The sequence below is a fragment of the Pongo abelii genome, chromosome 19 (genome assembly GCF_028885655.2).
Source record: "Pongo abelii isolate AG06213 chromosome 19, NHGRI_mPonAbe1-v2.0_pri, whole genome shotgun sequence".
NCBI lineage: Eukaryota > Metazoa > Chordata > Mammalia > Primates > Hominidae > Pongo > Pongo abelii.
In genome coordinates this window covers 69,759,516-69,787,196 of record NC_072004.2, presented here as the reverse complement: position 1 = coordinate 69,787,196, position 27,681 = coordinate 69,759,516, and the positions used below count along the sequence as shown (strand labels likewise).

Genomic DNA, 27,681 nt, shown 5'->3' with positions numbered 1-27,681 from the left:
TGTAAATATTCCAAAATCTAAAAAAAATCTGAAATCCAAAAGAATTCTTGTCTCAAGCACAGGGGATACTCAACATGTAGTACAGAAAAGAGGCCAAGAGGTGCTCCCCAAAATATGGACATGGGACAATATTAAAACAAGGTAACTACTAGCAACAAACTTCTACATTAAATCAATGTAGAAGTTTACATTAAATCAATTCACTTATTCCTAGTGAAGTTAAAGGTACCTTATCCACTTGCCCCAAACATCATTACATTAAGTTCAATTTATAAGCAATTGTGAGAAAAGCAAAAAGAAATAGTTAACTTATATTAAGACAAAGATGATTCCTCAAATTACTTGGCATCCTTACTCTGAAAGCCTGAAATGATGTAAGATTCAAGGCACATAGTAGGACTGAAAGTCAAAATGGAAATGGATATATAGTTACAGAAATCAGTGTAGACCTGAATATCACCAGCATCTAACATATTTCCTGCCTGGCTCATACTAGGTACTAAATAAATGTTTATTAAATGAATTTAGTCTGCTACAGAACCTGCTGATAGCACTTTTTTTTTTTTTAAGACTGAGCTTCACTCTTGTTGCCGAGGCTGGAGTGCAATGGCACTATCTCAGCTCACTACAACCTCTGTCTCCCGAGTAGCTGGGATTACAGGCATGCGCCACCACGCCCGGCTAATTTTGTATTTTTAGTAGAGATAGGGTTTCTCCATGTTGGTCAGGCTGGTCTTGAACTCCCTACCTCAGGTGATCCGCCTGCCTCGGCCTCCCAAAGTGCTGAGATTACAGGCATGAGCCACCGCGCCCGACCGCTGATAGTACTTTTACTGACTCCCGCTTTTCCTTCCAACTAAACCATTAAGGTGACTCAGTATGAAGCGTGGAAGTACTTGTAACTTTTTGCAATATAAAATAGAACAGGCCGGGCGCAGTGGCGCATGCCTGTAGTCCCAACACTTTGGGAGACCAAGGCAGGCGGATCACTTAAGTCAGGAGTTTGAGACCAGCCTGGCCAACATTGTAAAACCCCGTCTCTACTAAAAATACAAAAATTAGCTGGGCATGGCGGCAGACACCTGTAGTCCTAGCCACTCGAGAGGCTGAGGTGGGAGAATCGCTTGAACCTGGGAAGCGGAGGTTGCAGTGAGCTGAGATTGTGACACTGCACTCCAGCCTGGGTGACACAGCGAGACTCCATCTCAAAAAATAAAATATAAAATAAGTAAATAAACAAAATAAAATAAAATACAAAAGAAGTGCCATCATATTGTTTATGTCCTGTCTCAAAGGAATAAGGTGAATATAGAAATATCTGGAGAATCCTTTCCGAGACCATGGTTTAACATTTTTGCCTTTTGAGAAGACCTTCAAGTACACAGTGCCTCCACTCACTCCCAGTTCAGCCCTCTTTCACATAATACTTCCTTCCCTTGCTTGCCTGGACCCCTTGGTTAATTAACCAAACTACTGTCTTCCTGGTTCCCTTAGCTTGTGATATAGCTAATCCCTAAGTCCCTAATTCTGGATCATTAGAAAATCTGCCGTTCCTGCTCTACCTAGAGAGCTGAACACAAGTGTAAAGAACAAAAATCATATAATTGGCCAGGTGTGGTGGCTTGCGTCTGTAATCCTAGCACTTTAGGAGGCTGAGGTGGTGGATCACTTGAGGTCAGAGGTTTGAGACCCAGCCTGGCCAACACGGTGAAACCTGTCTCTACTAAAAATACAAAAATTAGCCAGGCATGGTGGCATTCACCTGTAGTCCCAACTACTCGGAAGGCGGAGGCAGGAGAAGGGCTTGAACTGGGAGGCAGAGGTTGCAGTGAGCTGAGATAGCGCCACTACATTCCAGCCTGGTGACAGAGTGAGACTCCATCTCAAAAAAAAAAAAAAAAAAAAAAAAATCATATAATCATATTGTATGGTGTCACTGCAAAATGTGTGATTTCCTCTCTCTGTTAATTCCTGAACACTGCTGGTTAGTCCTTTTACTTGTCTGTACCTCAGCAACTTCCATTCAGCATGGCTGTCATTACAGACCTCTGGCATTCTCCTTAATGCTCTAATCCATCCCCTACCCTCTTACACTTACTTAGTAAATGACCTTTTTCAGTGAAAAAATTAAAGTCATTAGGTGAGAGGTCCTTAACATCCTACCTTTTACCAGTAAACTTACTTCCATCTATAATCTTACTTTCCTCTTTCCTTTTAATTACAGTCATCCCTCAGTATATCTACGTGATTGGTTCCAAGACTCTCACATATACCAAAATTCAAGCAAACTCAAGTCCTGCAGTAGGCTTTATAGAACCTGCATATATGAAACACTGGTACTCCATATAAACAGGTTGCATATACTGCACTGTTTTTTATTCGTCTTTGGTTGGATAAAATCTGTGTATAAGTGGACATGCCACAGTTCAAACCCGCGTTGTTCAAGGGTCAACGGTACATAAAAAGCATGTCAATCTCTTCTCTTGACCAAGGATAATCAATCCCTCCACCTGTGGCCTTGATCCCATCTATTCTAGAACCTTGCTCCTTTAAATTATTTTGGTTCTTTCCCAAATCTTTTTTTTTTTTGAGACGGAGTCTCGCTCTGTCACCAGACTGGAGTGCAGTGGCGCAATCTCAGCTCATGGCAACCTCCGCCTCCCGGGTTCAAGTGATTCTCCTGCCTCAACCTCCCGAGTAGCTGGGACTACAGGCACGCACCTCCACACCCAGCTAATTTTTATATTTTTAGTAGAGACGGAGTTTCACCATGTTGGCCAGGATGGTCTCGATCTCTTGACCTCGTGATCCGCCCACCTCGGCCTCCCAAAGTGCTGGGATTATAGGCGTGAGCCACCGCGCCTGGCCTTTTGTTTGTTTGTTTGTTTTTGAGATGGAGTCTTGCTCTGTTGCCAGGCTGGAGTGCAGTGGCGCAATCTCAGCTCACTGCAACCTCTGTCTCCTGGGTTCAAGTGATTCCCCTGCCTCAGCCTCCCAAGTAGCTGGGATTACAGGCACGCACCACCATGCCCAGCTAATTTTTTGTATTTTAGTAGAGACGGGGTTTCACCATGTTGGGCAAGATGATCTTGAACACCTGACCTCATGATCCGTTCACCTCGGCCTCCCAAAGTGCTGGGATTACAGATGTGAGCCACTGCGCCTGGCCCCCAAATCTTTAACTGCTCCCTTTTTATAGATTTTCTTTCTCCTTAGCGTTTTTGTTTTTTTTTTTTTTTTTTGAGACAGGGTCTTGCTCTGTCACCCAGGATGGAGTGCAGTGGTAGCAATCTCTGCTCACTGCAACCTCTGCGTCCCAGGTTCAAGCAATTCTCATGCCTTGGCCTCCCATGTGGCTGGGATTAGATGTGTGCACCACCAAGCTCAGCTAATTTTTGTACTTTTAGTAGAGACAGAATTTTGCTATGTTGGCCAGGCTGGCCTCGAACTCCTTGCATCAAGTGACCTGCCCACCTCAGCCTCCCAAAGTGTTAGGATTACACATGTGAGCCACCACGTTGGCCTCCCCTTAGCATTTAAATATATTCAAATCTCTGCCATCCTTAAAATTAAAAATTAAAGACACTCCCTACCAGTACCTTCCCATTAACTGTGCTACTCATCCCCTTACTCCACACTAATATCACTACTGACCTTTTAATTTTCAGATTCTCTTATAATTTGCCTGCATCATCTGACATCAATCACCACTCCCTTCTTAAACTTGCCTATCTTGCATTCATATTTTCCTTATTTTCTTCCTATCTCTCTGACCATCTCTCTTGGGTTACATTTCTGACATCTTTTCTATGTTTTGTAACTACCAAATCTGTACTGGTAGTTTGGAATTCCCAAATGACCATATGCTATTAAATATCACTACCCTGGATATATAAAAGACATATCCAAAAGAGATTTACCTGTTACTCCATCCATCCTACTCTTCCATCTTCCTTGTATTGACTAGTAGTGCCACCCATCTAGCTAGTTTTTCAAGTCAGAAACCTGTGAGTTATCTTACTTTCTCTAATTCATTATCTACCATTCACTCACTCAACCAAAGTCTACAGATCTACCGAGTCCATCCCTACTAGTGGTGTCTGGGTTATTTCCAGCACTGACCATTTATTACGAAGTTCTTAGAGGGTCTCTCTGCCTCCAGTTTATCAGCATAAACTGATAACTTGGTGACCTTTCCAAAAGAGAAGACTGACTGTGTCTCTCTTCTATATAAAATGATTTGGTCTCATTCGGAATCCAACTCTGCTCTTCTCTCTCTCTTGCCAACTGTTCTCTCTCTTCTTTGCCCAGCTGACGACCCTTCACGATTTTCTCCAGGCCATCTCACCCACAGGTCTGAGTAGACAGAGCTAAGTGGGTAAGGGAAGAGGCTGGATGGATCAGGCTAGACCACAGGATTCCTGTATCCTGCTTAGCAACCTGACGAGGAAATTCAATTTAGTCTGGAACCTCATCAGCTTTCTGACTCTGGAAGGTCAGGAACCAAAAGAGGCCTTACCCACCAGAAAGGACACCAAACAGAGCTGCAATTATTCCCTGCTTTGAGACATCTCCTCATGGAGGAGTAAAGGGAACAGCAGAAAGTATATTATACTATAGGCCAGAAAGTTGCAAGCTAATAGCTATTTATTTCTTAATGCATTATTTACTATAGATGTAGAGTCACCCACTTCCAACTTTACTGGGAATTATGAGTCAGAGAAAGCAACATAAAGAAATACTCTTTTGGCCGGGCGCAGTGGCTCACGCCTGTAATACCAGCACTTTGGGAGGCCAAGGGGGGCAGATCACTTGAGGTCAGGAGTTCGAGACCAGCCCGGTCAATATGGTGAAACCCCATCTCTACTAAAAATAGAAAAATTAGCTGGGCGTGGTGGCGGGCACCTGTAATCCCAGCTACTCGGGAGGCTGAGGCAGGAGCATCGCTTGAACCCAGGAGTTGGAGGTTGCAGTGAGATCCTGCCATTGCACTCCAGCCTGGGCGACAGAGTGAGACTCAGTCTAAGATTATTTCTTTTTTTGAGATGGAGTCTTGCTCTGTCGCCTGGGCTGGAATGCAGTGGACTGATCTCGGCTCACTGCAACCTCTACCTCCTGGGTTCAAGTGATGCTGATCCCTGTCAAATACAGATAAAGTTTAAGTTCCTCAGTGGGGCATACAAGATCCATAAATGGGCTTTATGTAACTATCCAGCTTCATCTCTTGGCCATTATGTGCTTCCCTCTTCTTGCTCTAGAAATACTGACCTGTTTAGTTTTCCAGACATAACATGTTATTTTCATGTTTATGTACTTTTGCACATGCAGCTGCTTCTGCCTAGAAATTTGATCACCCACTGTCAGTTTTTCAGATAAATTCTTATTCATCCCTCAAGGCTACATCTTTCCAGATACTCTCAAATTCAAAGTGAAAAAAATTGAGCTTAATAAATGTTTACTGAATTGAGTAGTTTATTTATTTCTCCTGCAAAAGTTTTGAGTTCCAGTGTTCAATCGTCGCATGTGAGCCTTTTACTGCTAAAACCAGGACAGTCCCAGGTAACCATGCAAGATTGGTTATTCTACACCATAAAGAGGGGAAATGTGTCATAATCTTTCCATATTTCTATATAGATAATGTCTGTTAGATAAAACTGAACCAGCCGGGCGCGGTGGCTCACGCTTGTAATCCCAGCACTTTGGGAGGCCAAGGTGGGCAGATCACGAGGTCAGGAGATCAAGACCATCCTGGCTAACATGGTGAAACCATGGCTCTACTAAAAAATACAAAAAACTAGCCGGGCGTGGTGGCGGGCACCTATAGTCCCAGCTACCGGGGAGGCTGAGGCAGGAGAATGGCGTGAACCTGGGAAGCAAAACTTGCAGTGAGCCGAGATTGCGCCACTGCACTCTAGCCTGGGCGACAATGCGAGACTCTGTCTCAAAAAAAAGAAAAACAAAACAAAAAAAACTGAACTGAAATGTTTAAAACAATGAGTCAATCAGACAAAAATAGATGTAACCAACCTAATTATCTAAAGAACGAAACACTTCCCCAATTTAAATGGTACCAGACTTGTTCTTTATCCCTCAGCAAGTAGGGCTATTAAAAAAACTAGTGTGCCAGGGCCGGGCGCGGTGGCTCACACCTGTAATCCCAGCACTTTGGGAGGCCGAGGTGGGTGGATCATGAGGTCAGGAGATCGAGACCATCCTGGCTAACAGGGTGAAATCCTGTCTCTATTAAAAATACAAAAAATTAGCTGGGCATGGTGGCGGGCGCCTGTAGTCCCAGCTACTCGGGAGGCTGAGGCAGGAGAATGGCATGAACCTGGTAGGCAGAGCTTGCAGTAAGGTGAGATTGCGCCACTGCACTCCAGCCTGGGAGACAGAGCGAGACTCCGTCTCAAAACAAAACAAAACAAAACAAAAAAACAAACTAGTATGCCAGGCACGGTGGCTCATGCCTGTAATCCCAGCACTTCGGGAGACTGAGGTGGGTGGATCACGAGGTCAGGAGTTCAAGACCAGCCTGGCCAATATAGTGAAACCCCATCTCTACTAAAAATACAAAAATTAGCAGAGCATGGTGCCAGGCGCCTATAATCCCAGCTACTTGGGAGACTGAGGCAGGAGAATTGCTTGAACCTGGGAGGTAGAGGTTGCAGTGAGACGAGATCACGCCACTGCACTCCAGCCTGGGCAAGAAGAGTGAAATTCCGTCTCCAAAAAAAAAAAAAAAAAAAAAAACAAAACCTAGTGTGCATAATACGTCTGATATTACCAATGCAGTATAGGCAAATAAGCAGAAAAGAAGAAAGCAAACGATAAAAAACTTCTGATGAATTAACACCTGTTCATAACCAGATTCCTGTTTGTTTACACTATTAAAACCTAGTAGTAAGTACTGGGCAGAAAAGGCCAATCACCAACTGCACATCAATGTTTACTCAGAAAGCTAGTAACTGAGAAAGGCTCAAGAACAGCTAAAGGAGCAGGTATGTTTTTCCCACACTGAACGTAGAGAATATCACTAAATAGTGTGTGAATACTGCACTATTAGGTCTAATTATAATGCCAATTAACCATTTGAAACTAAAAAGGTCAGAGGAGAAGAGGAAAGTGCTTAATCTTATTTGGTTACTATGTTACCTGTTATTCAGCAAAATGTTAGAACACTTAATGTCCCGATGCAGGAAATTCTTTTTGTGACAGTAATCCAATCCTTCCATTAGCTGTTTCATAAACGACTTGATATGGTCCTCAGAAAAGTGCACCAAACCAGATTCTAGCAGTCCCATTAAGTCATGGTCCATGTACTCAAATACAAGGTAAAAGGCACCTACATAAGACGAAAAAAAATTAAAAGCAAGAAAAAAAAAGAATGCTGAAATAACAATGCCTCAAGTCCTAATATAATTTTGGAGTTGACCATAGGCTCTCTAGAAAAAACCCTTGAATTTTATAGATGAAGAAACTGAAACGAAGAGTAGTTGAATAATTAGTCCTTCCTAATAATAAAAAACGGAGCTAATATTTGAATTAATCTTCTATGGCTGGGTGCAGTGGCTGATGCCTGTAATCCCAGCACTTTGGGAGGCCGAGGAGGGCGGGTCACTTGAGGTCAGGAGTTCGAGACCAACCTGTCCAACATGGTGAATGAAACCTCATCTCGACTAAAAAAAAAAATAAAAAAATTAGCTGGGCATGGTGGCACGTGCCTGTAATCCCAGCTACTTGGGAGGCTGAGGTGGGAGAATCACTTGAACCCAGGAGCTGGAGGCTGCAGTGAGCTGAGATGGTGCCACTGCATTCCAGCCTGGGCAACAAAGCAAGACTCTTTCTCCAAAAAAAAAAAAAAAAAAAAAAAAAGGAATTGATCTTCTGATTCCTAGTCTAGTACTGTATGGACTACTCACCTCTTCATGGGGGCAAGTGCCCTGATCAGGTTGCATCACTAGGCTTTTTTTTTAAGACAGACTCTCACTCTGCCACCCAGACTGGAGTACAGTGGCACTACCTTGGCTCACTGCAACCTCTACCTCCTGGGTTCAAGCCATTCTCCTGCCTCAGCTTCCCAAGTAGCTGGGATTACAGGCATGTGCCACCACACCCGTCTAATTTTTGTATTTTGAGTAGAGACGAGATTTCACCATGTTGGTCAGGCTGGTCTCAAACTCCTGACCTCAGGTGATCCGCCTGCCTTAGCGTCCCAAAGTGTTGGGATTACAGGCGTCAGCCACCGCACCCAGCCTTTTTCCTCTCTTTTTTTTTGAGACAGGGTCTCATTCTGTTGCCCAGGATGGAGTGCAGAGGCATGATCATGGCTCACTACAGCCTCAAACTCCTAGGCTCAAGCGAATCTTCCACCTCAGCCTCTCATGTAGCTGGGAATACAGGCACAGGCCACCACACCCAGTTAATGTTTTTCATTTTTTGCAGAGACAGGGTCTTGCTATGGTACCCAGGCTGGTCTCTTAACTCTTTGGCTCAGGCAATCCTTCCACCCCTACATCCCAAAATGCTGAGGTTAGAGGCATAAGCCACTGTGCTCAGCCTGTCTTACTAGACTTTAATGACCTAAGTCAGTTAGCAAATTACAGACCTTAGACCAGATCCAGCCTGCTGCTTGTTGCTGTAAATGAAGTTGTATTTGTAACACAACCATGCCCATTTGTTACATAAAATTGACGACTATTTTGTAAAGGTTTTTATACAAGTTAATGGGACTCAATATGCCAGGGACAGCATAATAAATGTGTTATAAATTATTAGTGAAATTCATAGTACTGATCAGGCATGGTGGCTCATGCCTGTAATTCCAGCACTTTGTGAGGCCAAGGCAGAAGGATTGCCTGAGGTCAGGAGTTCGAGACCAACCTGGCCAACATGGTGAAACCCCATCTCTACTAAAAAAAATACAAAAATTAGCCAGGCATGATAGCAGGCGCCTATAATTCCAGCTACACGGGAGGCTGAGGCAGGAGAATCGCTTGAACCCAGGAGGCAGAGGTTGCTGTGAGCTGAGATTGCACCATTGCACTTCAGCCTGGGCAACAAGAGCAAAACTCCATCTCGAGATAAAAAAAAAGAGGCTGGGTGCGGTAGTTCAGGCCTGTAATCCCAGCACTTTGGGAGGCCAAGGTAGGCAGATCACTTGAGGTCAGGAGTTCGAGACAAGCCTGCCCAACATGGTGAAACCCTAACTCTGCTAAAAATACAAAAATTACCTGGGTGTGGTGGCGTGCACCTGTAATTCCAGCTACTCAGGGAGGCTGAGGCATGAGAATCGCTTGAACCCAGGAGGCAGAGGTTGCAGTGAGCCAAGACAGTGGCACTGCACTCCAGCCTGGGCGAAAAGAGCAAGACTCCATCTCAAAAAAAAAAAAAGAAAGAAAGAAAAAAAAGAAAACCATAGTATTTAAAAATTGAGAGAAAAATGAATCAACAAATTTAGGGCTGTGTTCAGTGGCTCATGCCTGTAATCCCCACATTGTGAGGGGCTGAGGTGAGAGGATTGTCTGAGCTTTGTAAACCAGACTGGGCAAAAGAGTGAGACACCATCTCCACAAAAAAAATTTATAAATTAGCTAGGCGTGATGGTGCTTGCCTGTATTCCTGGCTACTTGGGAGGCTGAGGCAAGAGAATCATTTGAGCCCAGGAGTTTGAGGCTACAATAAGCTGTGATTGCACCAATGTACTCTAGCCCGGGTGAGGAAGCAAGATTCTGTCTACAAAAAATTTAAAAAAGAGAAGGATGGCCGGGCGCGGTGGCTCACGCCTGTAATCCCAGCACTTTGGGAGGCCGAGGCTGGTGGATCACTTGAGGTCAGGAGTTCGAAACCAGCCTGGCCCACATGGTGAAACCCCATCTCTACTAAAAACACAAAACAGCTGGGCGTGGTGGCGCACACTTGTAATCCCAGCTACTTGGGAGGTTGAGGCAAGAGAACTGCTTGAACCCAGGAGGTGGAAGCTGCAGTGAGTCGAGATCACACCACTGCACTTCAGCCTGGGCGACTGAGTGAGACGCTGTCTCAAAAAAAAAAAAAAAAAAAAAAAAAAAAAGACCAGGCTGGGCAACATAGCAAAATCCTGTTTCTACCAAAATTCTTAAAAATCAGCCAGGAGTGGTGTCTAGTCCTAGCTACTTGGGAGGCTGAGTCAGGGGGATCACTCGAACCCAGGAGTTCAGTTACAGTGAGCTGTGATCATGTCACTGCACTCCAGCCTTGGTGAGAGAGCAAGACTCTGTCCCCCCAAAAAAAAAAAGAAAGAAAGAAAGAGAGAGGGAGAGAAAGTAAATAAAACTACTAACAGAGAAGACCCAAAATGTAAGGAATATAATCCAAAATGACATTGGCTGGGTGCGGTGGCTCAAGTCTGTAATCCCAGCACTTTAGGAGGCCAAGGCAAGTGGACTGCTTGAGCCCAGGAGTTAGAGACCAGCCTGGGCAACATAGAGAGATCCTGTTTCTACTAAAAATATAAAAGATCAGCTGGATGTGGTGGTGCACACCTGTTGCCCCAGCTAATCAGGAGGCTGAGGCATGGAGGACTGCTTGAGCCTGGAGGTTGAGGATGTAATGAGCTATGACCACCATTGTACTCCAGCCTGGGCAACACACTGAGACTCTGTCTCAAAAAATAAAAATTAAATTAAAATAATATATAAAATAATAATATCATACTTAACCTATCCAGACGACAATTTTTTTTTTTTTGAGACAGGGTCTTGCTCTGTTGCCCAGGCTAAAGTGCAGTAACGCAATCTCGGCTCACTGCAATCTCTACCTCCCAGGTTCAAACAATTCTCCTGCCTCAGCCTTCCCAGTAGCCAGGATTAAAAGTGCCCAGTACCATGCCCAGCGAATTTTCGCATTTTTAGTAGAGAGAGGTTTCACCATGTTGGCCAGGCTTGTCTCAAACTCCTGACTTCAAGTGATCCGCCTGCCTTGGCCTCCCAAAGTGCTGGGATTATAGGCATAAGCAACCACACCTAGCCCAGATGACAATTTTTTAAAAAGATATACTTGGCCGGGTGCAGTGGCTCACGCCTGTAATCCCAGCACTTTGGGAGGCCGAGGTGGGCGGATCAGCTGGGGACAGAAGTTTGAGACCAGCCTGGCCAAATGGCGAAACGCTGTCCCTAATAAAAATACAAAAATTAGCCGGCCGTGGTGGCATGCGCCTGTTTAAGCCCAGCTACTCCAAAGGCTGAGGCAGGAGAATCACTTGAACCCAGGAGGCGGAGGCTGCCGTGAGCCAAGATTGCATCACTGCACTCAAGCCTGGGCAACAGAGTGAGACTCCTTCTCAAAATTAAAAAAAAAAAAAAGAAATACTCAGTGTTGGGGAAGATACACTGAGATGGACACCCACTGGACATACTAATTTTCTTAAAAGGAATCTGACATTAAATATGAAAATCCATTTGACCAAATAACTCTGTATCAAAAATGCTATACAATGAAAATAAATCATAATACAAAGATTTATGCAGAAAGATACTCAAGGCATTGCTATTATGTTTTTTGTTTTTGGGGGTTTTTTTTGAGACAGAGTTTTGCTCTTGTCACCCAGGCTGGAGTGCAATGGCGTGATCTCCACTCACTGCAACCTCCGCCTACCAGGTTCAAGTGATTCTCCTGCCTCAGCCTCCCAAGTAGCTGAAGATTACAGGCGCTAGCCACCATGCCCAGCTAATTACTGTATTTTTAGTAGAGATAGGGTTTCACCATCTTGGCCAGGCCGGTCTCGAACTCCTGACCTCAGGTGATCAACCCGACTCGGCCTCCCAAAGTGCTGGGATTACAGGGGTGAGCCACTGCGCCTGGCCTATTATTTTTTTTTAAACTGAAAATTGGCAACTAATTGCTCAACAGGGACTGGTAAATTTGGGTTCACCTATGTTTATGCATAAATATTAAAATTTGTTAATGATATGAGAAATTGCTTATGACAAGTTATACAACACGAAATAACCTTTAATCTTAGCTTTGTTAAAATAAATACAGTAGATATGGCATAAAGTACTAAAAGTGGGGCTGAGTGTGGTGGCTCACCCTTGTCATCCCAGGTCTTTGGCAGGCTGAGGTGGGTGACTGCCTGAGGTCAGGAGTTCGAAACCAGCCTGGCCAACATGGTGAAACCTGGTCTCTACTAAAATTATAAAAATTAGCCGGGAGTGGTGGCATGTGCCTGTAATCCCAGCTACCCAGGAGGCTGAGGCAGGAGAATCACTTGAACCTGGGAGGTGGAGGTTGCAGTGAGCCAAGATCGAGCCAATGCACTCCAGCCTGGGTGAGAGAGTGAGACTCTGTCTCAAAAAAAACAAAAACAAAAACAACTAAAAGCAAATATACCAAAATGTATTAATACTTCAGTGGTTTTCCATGGATGGATGGTAGTATATTGGGAGGAAGTGAGAGATAAATTACTACCATCTTTTTTTTTTTTTTTTTTTTGAGGAGGAGTCTCGCTCTATTGCTGAGGCTGGAGTGCAGTGGCACGATCTCAGCTCACTGCAAGCTCCACTTCCCAGGTTCACACCATTCTCCTGCCTCAGCCTCCTGAGTAGCTGGTACTACAGGCGCCCACCACCATGCCCGGCTAATTTTTTTTGTTTTTTTTTAGTAGAGTCGGGGTTTCACCGTGTTAGCCAGGATGGTCTTGATCTCCTGACCTTGTGATCCGCCCACCTTGGCCTCCCAAAGTGCTGGGATTACAGGCGTGAGCCACTGCGCCCGGCCACTACTTCTTTTTCTTCTTCTTCTATATTTTCAGTTTTTCCACCAAAGGCATACATGCATCATATCCATTCATTCACTTATTATTTTATAATTAAAAACAAAAACAAAAACACATGAGGCCAGTCATGGTAGCTCACTCCTGTAATCCCACCACTTTGAGGGGCCGAGGCAGGCGGATGACTTGGGGTCAGGAGTTTGAGACCAGCTCGACCAACATAGCGAAACCTCCTCTCCACTAAATATACAAAAATAAGCCCGGAATGATGGCTCATGCCTGAAATCCCAGCTACTTGGGGGCTGAGGCACAAGAATCACTTAAACCCGAGAGGCAGAGGTTGCAGTGAGCCAACATCGCAGGACTGCAATCCAGCCTGGGTGACAGTGCGAGACTCTGTCTCAAAATAAATAGATAAATAAGAAAGAAAGGGCCAGGCGCGGTGGCTCATGCCTGTAATCCCAGCACTTTGGGAGGCCCAGGCGGGCGGACCACGAGGTCAGGAGATCGAGACCATCTTGGCTAACACGGTGAAACTCCGTCTCTACTAAAAAAATACAAAAAATTAGCCGGGTGTGGTGGCGGGCGCCTGTAGCCCCAGCTACTCGGGACAGTGAGGCAGGAGAATGGCGTGAACCCGGGAGGCGGAGCTTGCAGTGACCTGAAATCGCGCCACTGCACTTCAGCCTGGGCAACAGAGCGAGACTCAGTCTCACAAAAAAAAAAAAAAAAAAAGAAAAAGAAAAAAAAAAAGAAAGGCAAAGATTGGACCAGTCTACCCTGTAAAAATGTGATTCTTTGCTAGTACCTTTGTCCTTCTTGAAATCCAGTGCATCTTGTTTATCTGTGACAATTTCCTTCATGTTAACAACACTTCGGTGGATTAACTGACGAAGGATTTTGATTTCACGAATGGCTGTGATTGGGAAGCCCTCTTTCTCATTGTCTAGTCTCACCTTCTTCAGAGCCACTAGTTCTCCTGCCAAAACAAATGTAAACTGTTATTATCAATGAGCATTTTTGGCCACTATTGTGAACCAGCAATATATGCCCTTGCTCTGGAAGACAAACTTAGTGCTTACTTTAATGCTTACACATGAGATACTTATACATCTTTAAAAAGTAAACTCTAGGCTGGGCGCACTGGCTCACACCTGTAATCCCAACACTTTGGGAGGCCAAGGCCGGCGGATCACCTGAGGTTAGGAATTCGAGACCAGCCTAGCCAACGTGGTGAAACTCCGTCTCTACTAAAATACAAAAATTAGCTGGGCATGGTGGTGGATGCCTGTAATCCCAGCTACTCAGGAGGCTGAGACACGAGAATCGCTTGAATCCGGGAAGCAGAGGTTGCGGTGAGCAGAGGTTGCAGTGAGCTGAGATTGCATCATTGCACTCCACCCTGGGTGACAGAGTGAGACTCCTTCTCAATAAAAAAACAAAAAAGGAAATTCTATGTTCCCTTTCCTGGCTTTGATTTTTTTCTTAAGACATGGATTTTTTGTTTTTGAGATGGAGTTTTGCTCTGTCAACCCAGGCTGCAGCACACTGGCGCGATCTCCGCTCATTGCAACCTCCGCCTACTAGGTTCAAGTGATTCTCCTGCCTCCGCCTCCTGAGTAGCTGGGACTACAGGTGTGTGGCACCAAGCCTGGCTAATTTTTTCTATTTTTAGTAGAAATGGGGTTTCACTATGTTAGCCAGGATGGTCTCAATCTCCTGACCTCGTGATCTGCCCACCTGACCTCCCAAAGGGCTGAAATTACAGGCATGAGTCACCACACCCAGCTGGAGAGTTTTAAAAGTTATAATTATAGTATTTGTTTGGAAACCTTTGATCTACTCAATAACTTTTGGAGACAAAATTAGAACTAAAAATTTGGCCAGGCGTGGTGGCTCACGCCTGTAATCCCAGCACTTTGGGAGGCTGAGGTGGGTGGATATTTCAGGTTAAGAGTTCGAGACCAGCCTGGAGTTCAAGACTGCCTGGCCAACATGGTAAAACCCCATCTCTACTAAAAATACAGAAGTTAGCTGGACGCGGTGGTGCATGCCTGTAACCCCAGCTACTCGAGAGGCTGATGCAGAGGCATCGCTTGAACCCAGGAGGCGGAGCCTGCAGTGAGCAGAGATTGATCCACTCACTGCACTCCAGCCTGGATGACAGCGCAAGACCCCGTCTCAAAAAATAAAAATAAAAAAAGGCCCGGCACTGTGGCTCACATCTATAATCCCAGCATTTTGGGAGGCCGAGGCGGGCAGATTGCTTGAGGTCAGGAGTTCAAGACCAGCCTGGACGACATAGTGAAACCCTGTTTCTACTAAAAAAAAACAAAAATTAGTCGAGTGTGGTTGCGCACGGTCTGTAATCCCAGTTACTCGGGAGGCTGAGGCAGGAGAATGGTGTGAACCCGGGAGGCGGAGCTTGCAGTGAGTCGAGATCGCACCACTGCACTCCAGCCTGGGGAGCAAGACTCCGTCTCAAAAAAAAAAACAAGAAAAAACAAAAAAAAACACCTCAGAATTTACTTTTGCTAAATCCACTTAAGATATTAGTATTGCTAAATTGTTAACATTCTGACATCTAAAATTTTGTGGCAATATTTACCTGTGTCTTTGTCCTTGGCTTTATATACTTGGCCATAGGTTCCTTCTCCAATAATCCCAATAATGTCAAACTTGTCCACACAGCGTTTCCCCCAGTCGCTTTCTGTTTGTCTTCTTTCTCCATAACGAGGACAACAAATTCTAAAATGTAAAAACAACAAAATAGTTATTTAAGAAAATGAAGGCCGGGCGCGGTGGCTCATGCCTGTAATCCCAGCACTTTGGGAGGCCAAGACCGGCGGATCACGAGGTCAGGAGATCGAGACTATCCTGGCTAACACTGTGAAACCCCGTCTTTACTAAAAAAAAATACAAAAAATTAGCCAGGCGTGGTAGCGGGCACCTGTAGTCCCAGCTACTCAGGAGGCTGAGGCAGGAGAATGGCGTGAACCCGGGAGGCAGAACTTGCAGTGAGCCAAGAATGCGCCACTGCACTCCAGCCTGGGCGACAGAGCAAGACACCCTCTCAAAAAGAAGAAAAAAAAAAGAAAATGAAATTGGCTGGGCGCAGTGGCTCGTGCCTGTAACCCCAGCACTTTGGGAGGCCGAGGCAGGCGGATCACGAGGTCAGGAGATCGAGACCATCCTGGCTAACACGGTGAAACCCCGTCTCTACTAAATATACAAAAAATTAGCCGGGCGTGGTGGCAGGCGCCTGTAGTCCCAGCTACTCAGGAGGCTGAGGCAGGAGAATCACTTGAACCCAGGAGGCGGAGGTAGCAGTGAGCCAAGGTCACGCCATTGCACTCCAGCCTGGGCAGCAGAGCGAGACTCCGACTCAAAAAAAAAGAAAAGAAAAGAAAAGAAAATGAAATCTAGTCAAAGAAAAAAGGATTCTTTTATGATGATTTCACTAACTCCTGTATCTTTTTTTTTTTTTTTTTTTTTTAGTACTCTACAGGCAGGTGCCACCACGCCCAGCTAATTTTTGTATTTTCAGTAGAGACGGGGTTTCACCATGTTGGCCAAGATGGTCTCGATCTCTTGACCTCATGATCCACCCCCGCCTCGGCCTCCCAAAGTGCTGGGATTACAAGCGTGAGCCACCGCATCCAGCCACTCCTGTATCTTCTATACATTTTTTACTAAAAAGTCAGAAATGAAATGATATGAAATATATAAAGACACAGCCAGGCATGGTGGCAGGCACCTCCAGCCTGGGTGACAGAGTGAGACTCTGTCTCAAAAAAAAAAAAAAAAAAAAAAAAACATAAACAGTCTCTCACAGTGGCTAAGACACAGGGCTACAGCTTTAGGAAGACATAAACTGAAATAATAGATTAGTTGCTTGCTTTCTGACCTCTCTCAGGTATGGCTTCAACTATAAAATGGGAAATTAATCGCTACATGCTAAGGCTGCTATGAAAATATAAGGCCGGACGCGGTGGCTCACGCTTGTAATTCCAGCACTTTGGGAGGCCAAGGCGGTGGATTACCTGAGGTCAGGAGTTCGAGACCAGCCTGGCCAACATGGTGAAACCCCATCTCTACCAAAAATACAAAAATTAGCCTGGCGTGGTGGCATATGCCTGTAATCCCAGCTACTCGGGAGGCTGAGGCAGGAGAATCGCTTGAACTGGGAAGCCGAAGTCGCGGTAAGCAGAGATAGCATCACTGCACTCCAGCCTGGGCAACAAAGAACGCAACTCTGTCTCAAAAATATATATATATATAAAACTACGACAATAATACGTGCTCAATAAATGATACCTATTTTTATTATTAAGAGAGAAATGCTAACAATCAGAAGATTAGACCCAGATTTATACTCTATTTATGGCATGACAATTTATATGCTTTCAGGAAAAAAAATCCCATATCTATTAATTTTTGATTAATGTGTACATGATTGACACATCCTGAATTTAAAAAGCTTTTATTCTTCCTTAGTACTCTAAATATTATGAATAAAAAAGACATAATGAGATAAACATTCATAGTATATCTGGATTTGGGAATTTTCTGTTGTTCTAAAAACATAGCTGGGTATCTGAGAGCACAGATGAATGACCTGAGTCTCTAAGAAAGGCTTTTATCCATTAAAATAAAATAAAAAAATACTTTGGGACCAAACTTCTATGATCTTACTGGTATGGGTTATAGAAGAAACATGAGAGATTTAGTTCAAAAGGAAGGGAGAAAACTATCATGAAAGACAGATTCCTCCAAAAACTCACTTTGGTCTCTTTTTATATGGTTGCTGAGGTGGTGTGATTGCCTTTGGTTCTGGAGAGTCTGGGGGAGACAGATCTCCACCAGGGAGCTCAGGAGGGAGAGGAAGGTCTGTGAGTAAGTGACGTGTCCTCTGTTCCTTCTCTTTCTTCACAGGTTTTGAAGGAAGAGTTTCTTTTGGACTAAACAATAAAGGAGAAGAGATGACAAAATTACAATTAAAGATACGCAAATAAAAATTTTCAAAGATCATAATGCCTGGTTACGAAAAGGTTAGAAAGATCTCATTTTTAAGGAAAAAAACCTGTAATATAACATAAAAAAATATAATTTATCACAACTAAAGATACTTAATTTTTTTCTTTTTTTTTTTTTTGAGACAGAGTATCACTCTGTCGCCCAGGCTGGAATGCAGTAGCGTGATCTTAGCTCACTACAACCTCTGCCTCCTGGGTTCAAGCGACTCTCCTACCTCAGCTTCCCAAGTAGCTGGGATTACAGGTGTGTGCCACCATGCCAGACTAATTTTTGTATTTTTAGTAGAGACGGAGTTTCACCATGTTTACCAGGCTGGCCTTGAACTCCTGGTCTCAAATGATCCACCCGCCTCGGCCTCCCAAAATGCTGGGATTACAGGCGTGAGCCACCGTGCCTGGCTGAGATAAATTTTATAAAAAGAAATCTATAGTATATTTTAAAAACAATGAAATATTTGTGATATTACTTGCAGTTCCCTTTATCAAACTCTTAATATATCGTTCCTAAGATTTTATTTGGAGTTTTATTGAGATGAAATAAAATTCACTTGGACATGGTGGCTCACCCCTGTGATCCCAGCACTTTGGGAGGCTGAGGCAAGAGGATTGCTTGAGGCCAGGAGTTTGAGACCACCCTGGAAAACACAGTGAGACTCCATCGCTACAAAAAATTAAAAAAAAAAAAAAAAAAATTAGGCCGGGCACGGTGGCTCAAGCCTGTAATCCCAGCACTTTGGGAGGCTGAGGCGGGTAAATCACGAGGTCAAAAGTTCAAGACCAGCCTGGCCAACATAGGGAAACCCCATCTCTACTAAAACTACAAAAAATTAGCCAGGTGTGGTAGCAAGTGCCTGTAATCCCAGCTACTCAGGAGGCTGAGGCAGGAGAATCGCTTAAATTGTTCCAGTGAGCCAAGATCGTGCCACTGCACTCCAGCCCAGGCAACAGTGTGAAACACTGTCTCAAAAAAAAAAAAAAAATTAGAATGGGCACAGTACTCATGCCTGTAATCCCAGCACTTTGGGAGGCTGAGGCGGGCAGATCACTTGAGGTCAAGAGTTGAAGACTAGCCTGGCCAGCCTGGTGAAACCCTGTCTCTACTAAAAATATAGAAATTGGCCAGGCACGGTGGCTCACGCCTGTAATCTTAGCACTTTGGGAGGCCAAGGTGGGCAGACTGCCTGAACTCAGGAGTTCGAGACCAGCCTGGGCAACACAGTGAAACCCCATCTCTATTAAAATACAAAATTTAGCTGGGTGCACCTGTACTCCCAGCTACTCAGGAGGCTGAGGCAGGAGAATTGCTTGAACCCCAGGAGTGGAGGTTGCAGTGAGCTGAGATCACGCCACTGCACTGCAGCCGGAGAGACAGAGTGAGACTCCATCTCAAAAAAAAAAAAAATTAACTGGGTGTGGTGTTGTAATTCCAGCTACTCGAGAGGCTGAGGCAGGAGAATTGCTTGAGCCTAGGAGGAGGAGGTTGCAGTGAGCCGAGATCGCATGACTGCACTCCAGCCTGGGTGACAAGACTCTGTCTCAAAAATAATTAGCTGGGCATGGTGGTATAAGTGTGTGGTTCCAGCTACTTAGGGGCAGATGGTGACCGGCAGTCCTGAGGTGGGAGCATCATTTGAGCCCAGTGAGCCATCACCATGCCATTGCACTCCACCCTGGGCAACAAAGGGCAGCTCTGTCTCGAAAAATAAAAAATTTAAAAATAGAAATAAAATGCAGGAAGTAATTATCTTAAATTCACAAAGTATCACTGCAACTCGTGGAGTTCATCGAATTTACTCTACATTTTAGCAAAGATTTAACAAACAAGAAGAGCTCAATAGTTTAATACTACTCTATCGCTAAAGAGGTGCAAAAATCTTGGAAAAAAGAAATAGTATTTTAGAATGCTTTGCCTGTAAGAAATATAAATTGTCGCAGATATTTACAAAAATAGAAATATAGCTAAGTTGTTAAGTCAAAACTAATAAAAAATATACTGAATCATTCCATTCACTTCAAAGCAGAAGGCAAGCCTCTCTGACCAGCCAAAATAGACAATCATCAAACTAAAAATCTAAAGAAAAAGGGTCCAAGCAACTATTTCAGAATTATTAAGGCACCTGGTGGCAGAAGCCTCTCACAATAATCAGCAAATTATAGTAGTCAGTGGGGTTTCGTAGAAAGATACGTTTCCAGGAATAGATCAGAAAAGTCAGTTTTCAATCTTTTTTTTTTTTTTTTTTTTGAGACAGGGACTCACTTTGTTGCCCAGGCTGGAATGCAATGACACAATCACGGCTCACTGCAGCCTCAATTTCCCGGACTCAAGCAACACTCCCACCTTAGCCTCCTAAGAAGCTGGGACCACGGCACACACCAACACACCCAGCTAATTCTTAAAATTTTTTGTAGAGACAAGGTCTCGCCATATTGTCCAGGCTAGTCACAAAATCCTGGACCTCCCCAAGTGATCCTCTTGCCTCGCCTCCTACCACGTATGGCCCAGATACAATTTTTTGCCTATCTCAATTTATTAATAAGTGGTAGACAAATTTTGTGCCAAGAGCCAGGTTTGGTGGCTCACACCTATAATCCCAACACTTTGGGAGGCCAAGGCAGGCGGATCAGTTGAGCCCAGGAGTTCAAGACCAACCTGGCCAACATAGTGAAACCTCATCTCTATTAAATAAAGATACAAAAATTAGCTGGGCATGGTGGCATGTGCCTGTAGTTCCAGCTACTTGTGAGGCATCAAAATCACTTGAACTGGGGAGGTCAAGGTTGCAGTAAGCCGAGATCGTGCCACTGCACTCCAGCCTGGGTGACAGGGCAAGACTCTATCTCAAAAAAAAAAAAAATTGTGTCATGCATATCCTCAGAAAAAATAAGACATCTATAGTACAACAGACTAACTCACGTCTACAGATAAAATCAGGCCAGATAGGTCTTCTCTATTCCTTCACAGTATCAGATGGTTGAAAAAGATCTGAGAACCTTAACCACAGGCAATTTTCTCTATTTTTATGACAGGTAGTTATAAAGGAAAATACTGGTGCTTTGCATGAATATTTCCTAGACCACAAAGATCTATCTCTTGCAATGTATCTTTTTAAAGAATACTGTTGCCCCTTGTGTGTGAATTTTCCATAAAAGAATGTCATTTAGTCTAAATATAAGAACATAAATCTCAACAGCTATTGACTCCTGCCAATTTTTATCGTTTTAATCCCTTGTAAATCAGACAGAACAATACAATATAGGTTAGTTTGTACCACATCAACCAGAACTGGGATAGTCAATGGAGTAGATAATGATCATCTGAAACTTTCTGTTGAAATACTGGGAGAGATGAACACGCAATATTATTATAATCTGCACTCAGATTTTTCCATCCTAGGAACAAAACTTATTACCAGAAAACTCTTTGAGTCACAATGTAATATAGATTCTTTTGTTTTGAGATGGAGTCTCCCTCTATCGCCCAGGTTGGAGTACAATCTTGGCTCACTGCAACCTCTGCCTCCTGGGTTCAAGTGATTCTCCTACCTCAGCCTCCCAAGTAGCTGGGACTACAGGCGTGTGCCACCACGCCCGGCTAGTTTTTTGTATTTTTAGTAGAGACGGGGTTTCACCATATTGGCCAGGCTGGACTCGAACTCCCGACCTCATGATCTGCCCACCTCAGCCTCTCAAAGTGCTAGGATTACAGACATGAGCCACCGCGCCCCACCCATATAGATTTTTTAAATTACTCTAATTTTTAAGATGTTCAGGGAAAAAAAACTTGTAATTTCTCAACCACTGTCGGGATATTCTTTACAAATCTCAATTCCTCATTATTCAAAATAGATTTCTTCTTGGTTTGGCTTCACTAGAAGAACAAAAAAAATCAGGCTGAGCATGGTGACTCATGCCTGTAATCCCACTACTTTGGGGGCCAAGGCAGGAAGATTGCTTGAGCCCAGGAGTTCAGGACCAGCCTGAGCAACACAGTGAGACCTTATCTCTAAAAAAAAATAAACAAAGTTAGCTGGGAGTGGTGGCATGCACTTCTGGTCCCAGCTACTATCGAGGCTGAGGCGAGAGGATCACTTGAGCCAGGGAAGGAGGTCAAGGTTGCAGTAAGCCATGATTGCGCCACTGCACTCCAGTCTAAGTGACAGAGCAAGACTCTGTTTCACAGAAAAAAAAAAAAAAAGAAGAAGCAGGGTGCAGTGGCTCATGCCTGTAATCCCAGCACTTTGGGAGGCCAAGCGGGCGGATCACCTGAAGTCAGGAGTTCAAGACCAGCCTAGCCAACATGGTGAAACCGCATCTCTACTAAAAGTACAAAAATTAGCTGGGCATGGTGGTGCACTCCTGAAATCCCAGCTACTTGGGAAGCTGAGGAAGGAGAATCGCTTCAACCCAGGAGGCAGAGGTTGCAGTGTGCCAAGATCACCCCACTGCACTCCAGCCTGGGCGACAGAGCAAGACTCTGTCTCAAAAAAAAAAAAAAAAAAAAAAGAAAAAGAAAAATTAAGGTATTTTAATTATCTCATCATCATTTCAAATAAATTCAGTTTATAGTTTTTTGTCTGTTTGGAGACAGGATCTTGCTGTGTCACTAAAGCTGGACTGTAGTGGTGCAATCATAGCTGACTGCGGCCTCGAGGCTCAAGTGATCTACCCACCACAACATTCCAAGCAGCTGAGACTACAAGTGCATACCACCACAGCTGCTTTTTTTTTTTTAAGAGACAGGGGCCAGGCACAGTGGCTCATGCTTATAATCTCAGCACTTTATGGGGCTGAGGCTGGGGGATCACGAGGTCAGGAGATCAAGACCATCCTGGCAAACATGGTGAAACCCTGTCTCTACCAAAATACAAAAAAAATTAGCCAGGCATGGTGGCACCCACCTGTAGTCCCAGCTACTCAGGAGGCTGAGGCAGGGGAATCACCTGAACCTGGGAGGTGGAGATTAGTGAGCCGAGATAGAGCCACTGCACTCCAGCCTGGCAACAGAGTGAGACTCTGTTTCCCAAAAAAAAAAAAAGAGATGCCTAGGCTCTGGTCTCAAACTCCTACCTGAAGCAATCCTCCAGCTTGGCCTCCTAAAGTGCTGGGATCACAGGCATCAGCCACCATGCCCAGCCAGTCTGTGTTTCATATTTTTGTTTTCTCCAATGTTTCCTTTATGAGCTCAAATAAAGTATTAATACAGGTTAAGTACTCTCTTATCCACAATGCCTCAAACCAGAGTGTTTGAATTTTTTTTTTTTTTTTTTTTTTTTGAGACAGAGTCTCGCTCTGTCACCCAGGCTGGAGTGCAGCAGCGTGATCTCGGCTCACTGCAAGCTCCGCCTCCCGGGTTCACTCCATTCTCCTGCCTCAGCCTCCTGAGTAGCTGGGACCACAGGCGCCCACCATCACGCCTGGCTAATTTTTTGTATTTTTAGTAGAGACGGGGTTTCACCATGTTAGCCAGGATGGTCTCGATCTCCTGACCTCGTGATCCGCCCGCCTCGGCCTCCCAAAGTGCTGGGATTACAGGCGTGAGCCACCGTGCCCGGCCTGAGTGTTTCAAATTTTTTAAATTTTTAGATTTTGGATTATTTGCATTATACTGGATGAGCATATTCAATGCAAAAATCTGAATACTGAAATGCTCCAATGAGCATTTCCTTTGAGTATCATGTCAGCACTAAAAATGTTCCTGATTTTGGAGGATTTCTAGATTTTTGGATTAGGGATATTGAACCTGTATGAAAAATATATACTGCTTCTAAAATATTACATTTTTAGCATGTTTATTTCAAGACAGAACGAGTATTTGATAGGTTATGTCCTACCAGTTCAGGATATACAATTTGAATAGAGGTCAAATCCTGTTTCAATAAATTCCAATGTACTAAAAACCCTGAAAATTTAATGACAGCCTCAAAACTACAATGCTTAACATTATCACCTTTAGCATAGGACACTCAGTATTATAAAGGGTTGAGGACATGTGGTACATGCAAAGTGAGTCTATCATAGGGGAGCAGATACTATACATCACAGTCATTACTTGAAAAGTCACTACCAGGAAGCGCTGATGTACCCTAACTATATCAGTATTTCCTAGTTCCCCATTTATACCTATACACAAATTCACATGTGGTAATTAGGTTTCATAATACATGTGTAATTTAAAAACCTACCAAGCTCTAGGACTGCCAAACTTTTAGAATATGAATAGTATTTTGGAATCTGTGACGACAGAACTGAATCTGTGGGTGTAATGGAAACACTTCTAATAAAAACACTGTTAATAAAAAAAGAATATAGACCAGGAACGGTGACTACGGCCTGTAGTCCCAGCTCTTTGGAATGTCGAGGTAGGCATATCACTTAAGGCCAGGAGTTTGAGACCAGCATGGCCAACATGGTGAAACCCTGTCTCTTCTAAAAATACAAAAACTTAGCCAAGTGTGGTAGCTCGTGCCTGTAATCCCAGCCACTTGGGAAGTTGAGGCATGAGAATCACTTGAACCTGGAGGCAGCGGTTGCAGTGAGCCAAGATCGTGCCACTGCACTCCAGCCTGGGCAACAGAGCAAGATCCTGTCTCAAACAAAAAAAAAGAAAAAATATAAAATTTATAAATATTTACGCCAGGGGTGGTGGCTCACGCCTGTACTCTCAGCACTTTGGGAGGCCAAGGTAGGCGGATCATGAGAGTAAGAATCTGCCTCAATAAATAAATAAATAAATAAATAAATAAATAAATAAATTGTAACTGTTTAAAAAACACTAAATTTTTCAATGAGATAATCTGCCCATTTTAACAGCGTAAACTACTTTAAACATGATCCTTTATCTCCTTCCCCTTGAAGTTGGTTGTTTAAAACATGATTTCAGACCAGGCGCGGTGGCTCATGCCTGTAATTCTAGCACTTTAGAAGGCCAAGGCAGGTGTATTGCTTGTGTCTAGGAGTTCTACTAGCCTGGACAACACAGTCAAACTCCATCTCTACAAAAAAGTACAAAAATTAGCCAGGCATGATGGCACGTGCCTGTAGTCCAAGCTACTTGAGAGGTTGAGGTGGAAGGATCGCTCCAGCCTAGCAGGTAGAGGCTACCGTGAGCCATGCACAGGCCACTGAACTCCAGCATGGGCGACAAAGGGAAAACTTGTCTCTTAAAAAAAAACAAAAGAAAAGAAAAGAAACAGTGATTTCACCACTATTTACAAACTTTTATCAAAAATTTAGTTGAGCCAGGGTGAGGTGGCTCACGCCTGTAATGCCAGCACTTTGGGAGGCCAAGGCGGGTGGATTACTTGAGGGCAGGAGTTCGAGACCAGCCTGACCAACATGGTGAAACCCCGTCTCTACTAAAAATACAAAAATTAGCCAGGCGTGGTGGCACAAGCCTGTAATCCCAGCTATTCGGGAGACTGAGGCAGCAGAATCACTTAAATCCAGGAGGCGAAGGTTGTAGTGAGCCGAGATCATGCCACTGCACTCCAGCCTGGGGGACAGAGTGAGACTCCGTTGCAAAAAAAAAAAAAAATTTAGTTGAGGCAGGCATAGTGGCTCTCACCTGTAATCCCAGCACTTTGAAAGGCTGAGGCAGGTGGATTGTTTGAGGCCAGGAGTTAGATACCAGCCTGGCCAATATGGCATAACCCCTCTCTACTAAAAATACAAAGATCAGCCAAGCATGGTGGCTTATGCCTGTAATCCCAGCTACTTGGGAGGCTAAGGCACAAGAGTTGTTTGAACCTGGGAGGCGTAGGTTGCAGTGAGCTGAGTTCATACCACTGCACTCCAGCCTGGGTGACAGAGAGAGACTCTGCCTCAAAAAAAAAAAAAAATGTAGTTGATTGTTCACTTCGGCGGCACATACACTAAAACTGGAACAATACAGAAAAGATTATTATGGCCCCTGCACAAAGATGACACAAATTCGTGAAGTGTTCCCTAAAAAAAAAAAGTTTAGTTAAGTACATAAAAAATGGAAACCAAGCATCCCATTCTACTAGGAAAATCCTGGTTCATTTAGAGTTTACTGAACTTATAGAGATACAGCCTTTAAAAATAATGTAGACTCCCCTGAAGTTCAGTACGCTCCAAATGAACAAGGCTATTAGAAAAACAGAGCAAGGCCAGGTGCGGTAGCTCAAGCCAGTAATCCTAGCACTTTGAGAGGCCGAGGCGGGTGGATCACCTGAGGTCAGGAGTTCAAGGCCACCTTGGCCAAAATGGTGAAACCCCATCTCTATCAAAAACACAAAATTAGCAGGGTGTGGTGGCACACGCCTGTAATCCAGCTACTCAGGAGGCTGAGGCAGGAGAATTGGTTCAACCCAGGAGGTGGAGGTTGCAATGAGTGGAGATCACACCACTGCACACCAGCCTGGGCAAAAAAAAGCGAAACTCTGTTTAAAAAAAAAAAAAAACAGCAAGCCAGGCGCGGTGGCTCACGCCTGTAATCCCAGCACTTTGGGAGGCCAAGGCGGGCAGATCATAAGGTCAGGAGTTTGACACCAGCCTGGCCAACCTGGTGAAACCCCATCTCTACTAAAGACACAAAAAATTAGCCAGGCGTGGTGGCGCTTGCCTGTAATCCCAGCTACTTGGGAGGGTGAGGCAGGAGAATCGCTTGAACCCGGGAGGCGGAGGTTGCAGTGAGCCAAGATAGTGCCATTGCAGTCCAGCCTGGGCAACAGGACGAGACTTTGTCAAAAAAAGAAAAAAGAAAAGAAAAGAGAGAGAGAGAGAAAGACAGAGAGAGAGAGAGCGAGCACAGAAGCGCTGGGCGCAGTGGCTCACACATGTAATTCCAGCACTTTGGAAGACCAAGGTGGGCAGACTGCTTGAGCTCAGGAGTTCGAGACCAGCCTGTGCAAATGGCAAAACTTGGTCTCTACCAAAAATGTAAAAAAAAAAACCAGCCGGGCATGGCTTGTGCTTGTAGTCCCAGCTACTCAGGAGGCTGAGGCCAGGAAGTGGAGATTGCAGTGAGGCAAGATCACCCCAGTGTACCCCAGCCTGGGTGACAGTGAGATTCTGTCACAAAAAAAAAAAAAAAGAGAAAGAAGAAAAGAAGACTTTAAAAATTCTATATGGTTAACTGAAATTTCTTTTCTTTTTTTTTTTTTTTTTTTTTGAGACGGAGTTTCCCTCTTGTTGCCCAGGCTGGAGTGCAATGGCGTGATCTCGGCTCACCGCAACCTCCACCCCCCAAGTTCAAGGGATTCTCCTGCCTCAGCCTCCCAAGTAGCTGGGATTACAGGCATGCGCCACCAAACCCTGCTAATTTTGTACTTTTAGTAGAGATGGGGTTTCTCCATGTTGGCCAGGCTGGTCTCGAACTCCTGACCACAGGTGATCCGCCGGCCTCGGCCTCCCAAAGTGCTGGGATTACAGGCGTGATCCACCACTCCCGGCTGGTTAACTGAAATTTCTAAGAAAAGTATACAGATGATCTACTTAAGGCAGAAATATATCCATTAATAACTATGGTCATGTAGATTGTACTATGTTGGACGTGGGCTGCCTTGCTTCTTGAAATCAAGAATTATAGACCACAAATGAGAAAGGCTTTTGAAATACCATTACCTAAATTCACTCTTGCATTTGATACCTGAGCTAGTACACTCCTACTCAAAATACATGCTTGAAAGAAAAGAAAAGTTTCGGCTGGGCGTGCTGGCTCACACCTGTAATCCCAGCACTTTGGGAGGCCAAGGCAGGTGGATCACTTGAGGTCAGAGGTTTGAGATCAGCCTGGCCAACATGGTGAAACCCCCTCTCTACTACACATACAAAAAATTAGTTGGAATTCCAACTACTTGGGAGACTAAGGAAGGTGGATCGTTAGAACCCAGGAGGCAGAGGTTGCAGTGAGCTGAGATCGCACCATTGCACTCC

General features: G+C 44.4%; 1 protein-coding gene and 1 non-coding gene across 41 annotated transcripts in view; one reads left to right on the top strand and one right to left on the bottom strand.

Annotated features, from left to right (window-relative positions):
- Positions 1 to 27,681, bottom strand: part of CDK12 (cyclin dependent kinase 12) — a 106,325-nt gene that overhangs the window by 59,520 nt on the left and 19,124 nt on the right. For all 40 annotated transcript variants that reach the window (XM_024235082.3, XM_054546513.2, XM_054546517.2 and 37 more), the window contains exons 3-6: positions 17,533 to 17,709; positions 15,357 to 15,496; positions 13,557 to 13,727; positions 7,153 to 7,342 (exon numbers count right to left, since the gene is read on the bottom strand). In XM_024235082.3, the coding sequence (XP_024090850.3) occupies positions 7,153 to 7,342; positions 13,557 to 13,727; positions 15,357 to 15,496; positions 17,533 to 17,709 (678 nt within the window). The remainder of the gene's footprint in view (positions 1 to 7,152; positions 7,343 to 13,556; positions 13,728 to 15,356; positions 15,497 to 17,532; positions 17,710 to 27,681) is intronic.
- Positions 25,634 to 25,736, top strand: LOC112129747 (U6 spliceosomal RNA). The gene has a single exon (XR_002912105.1). It is a non-coding gene; the product is annotated as a U6 spliceosomal RNA (small nuclear RNA).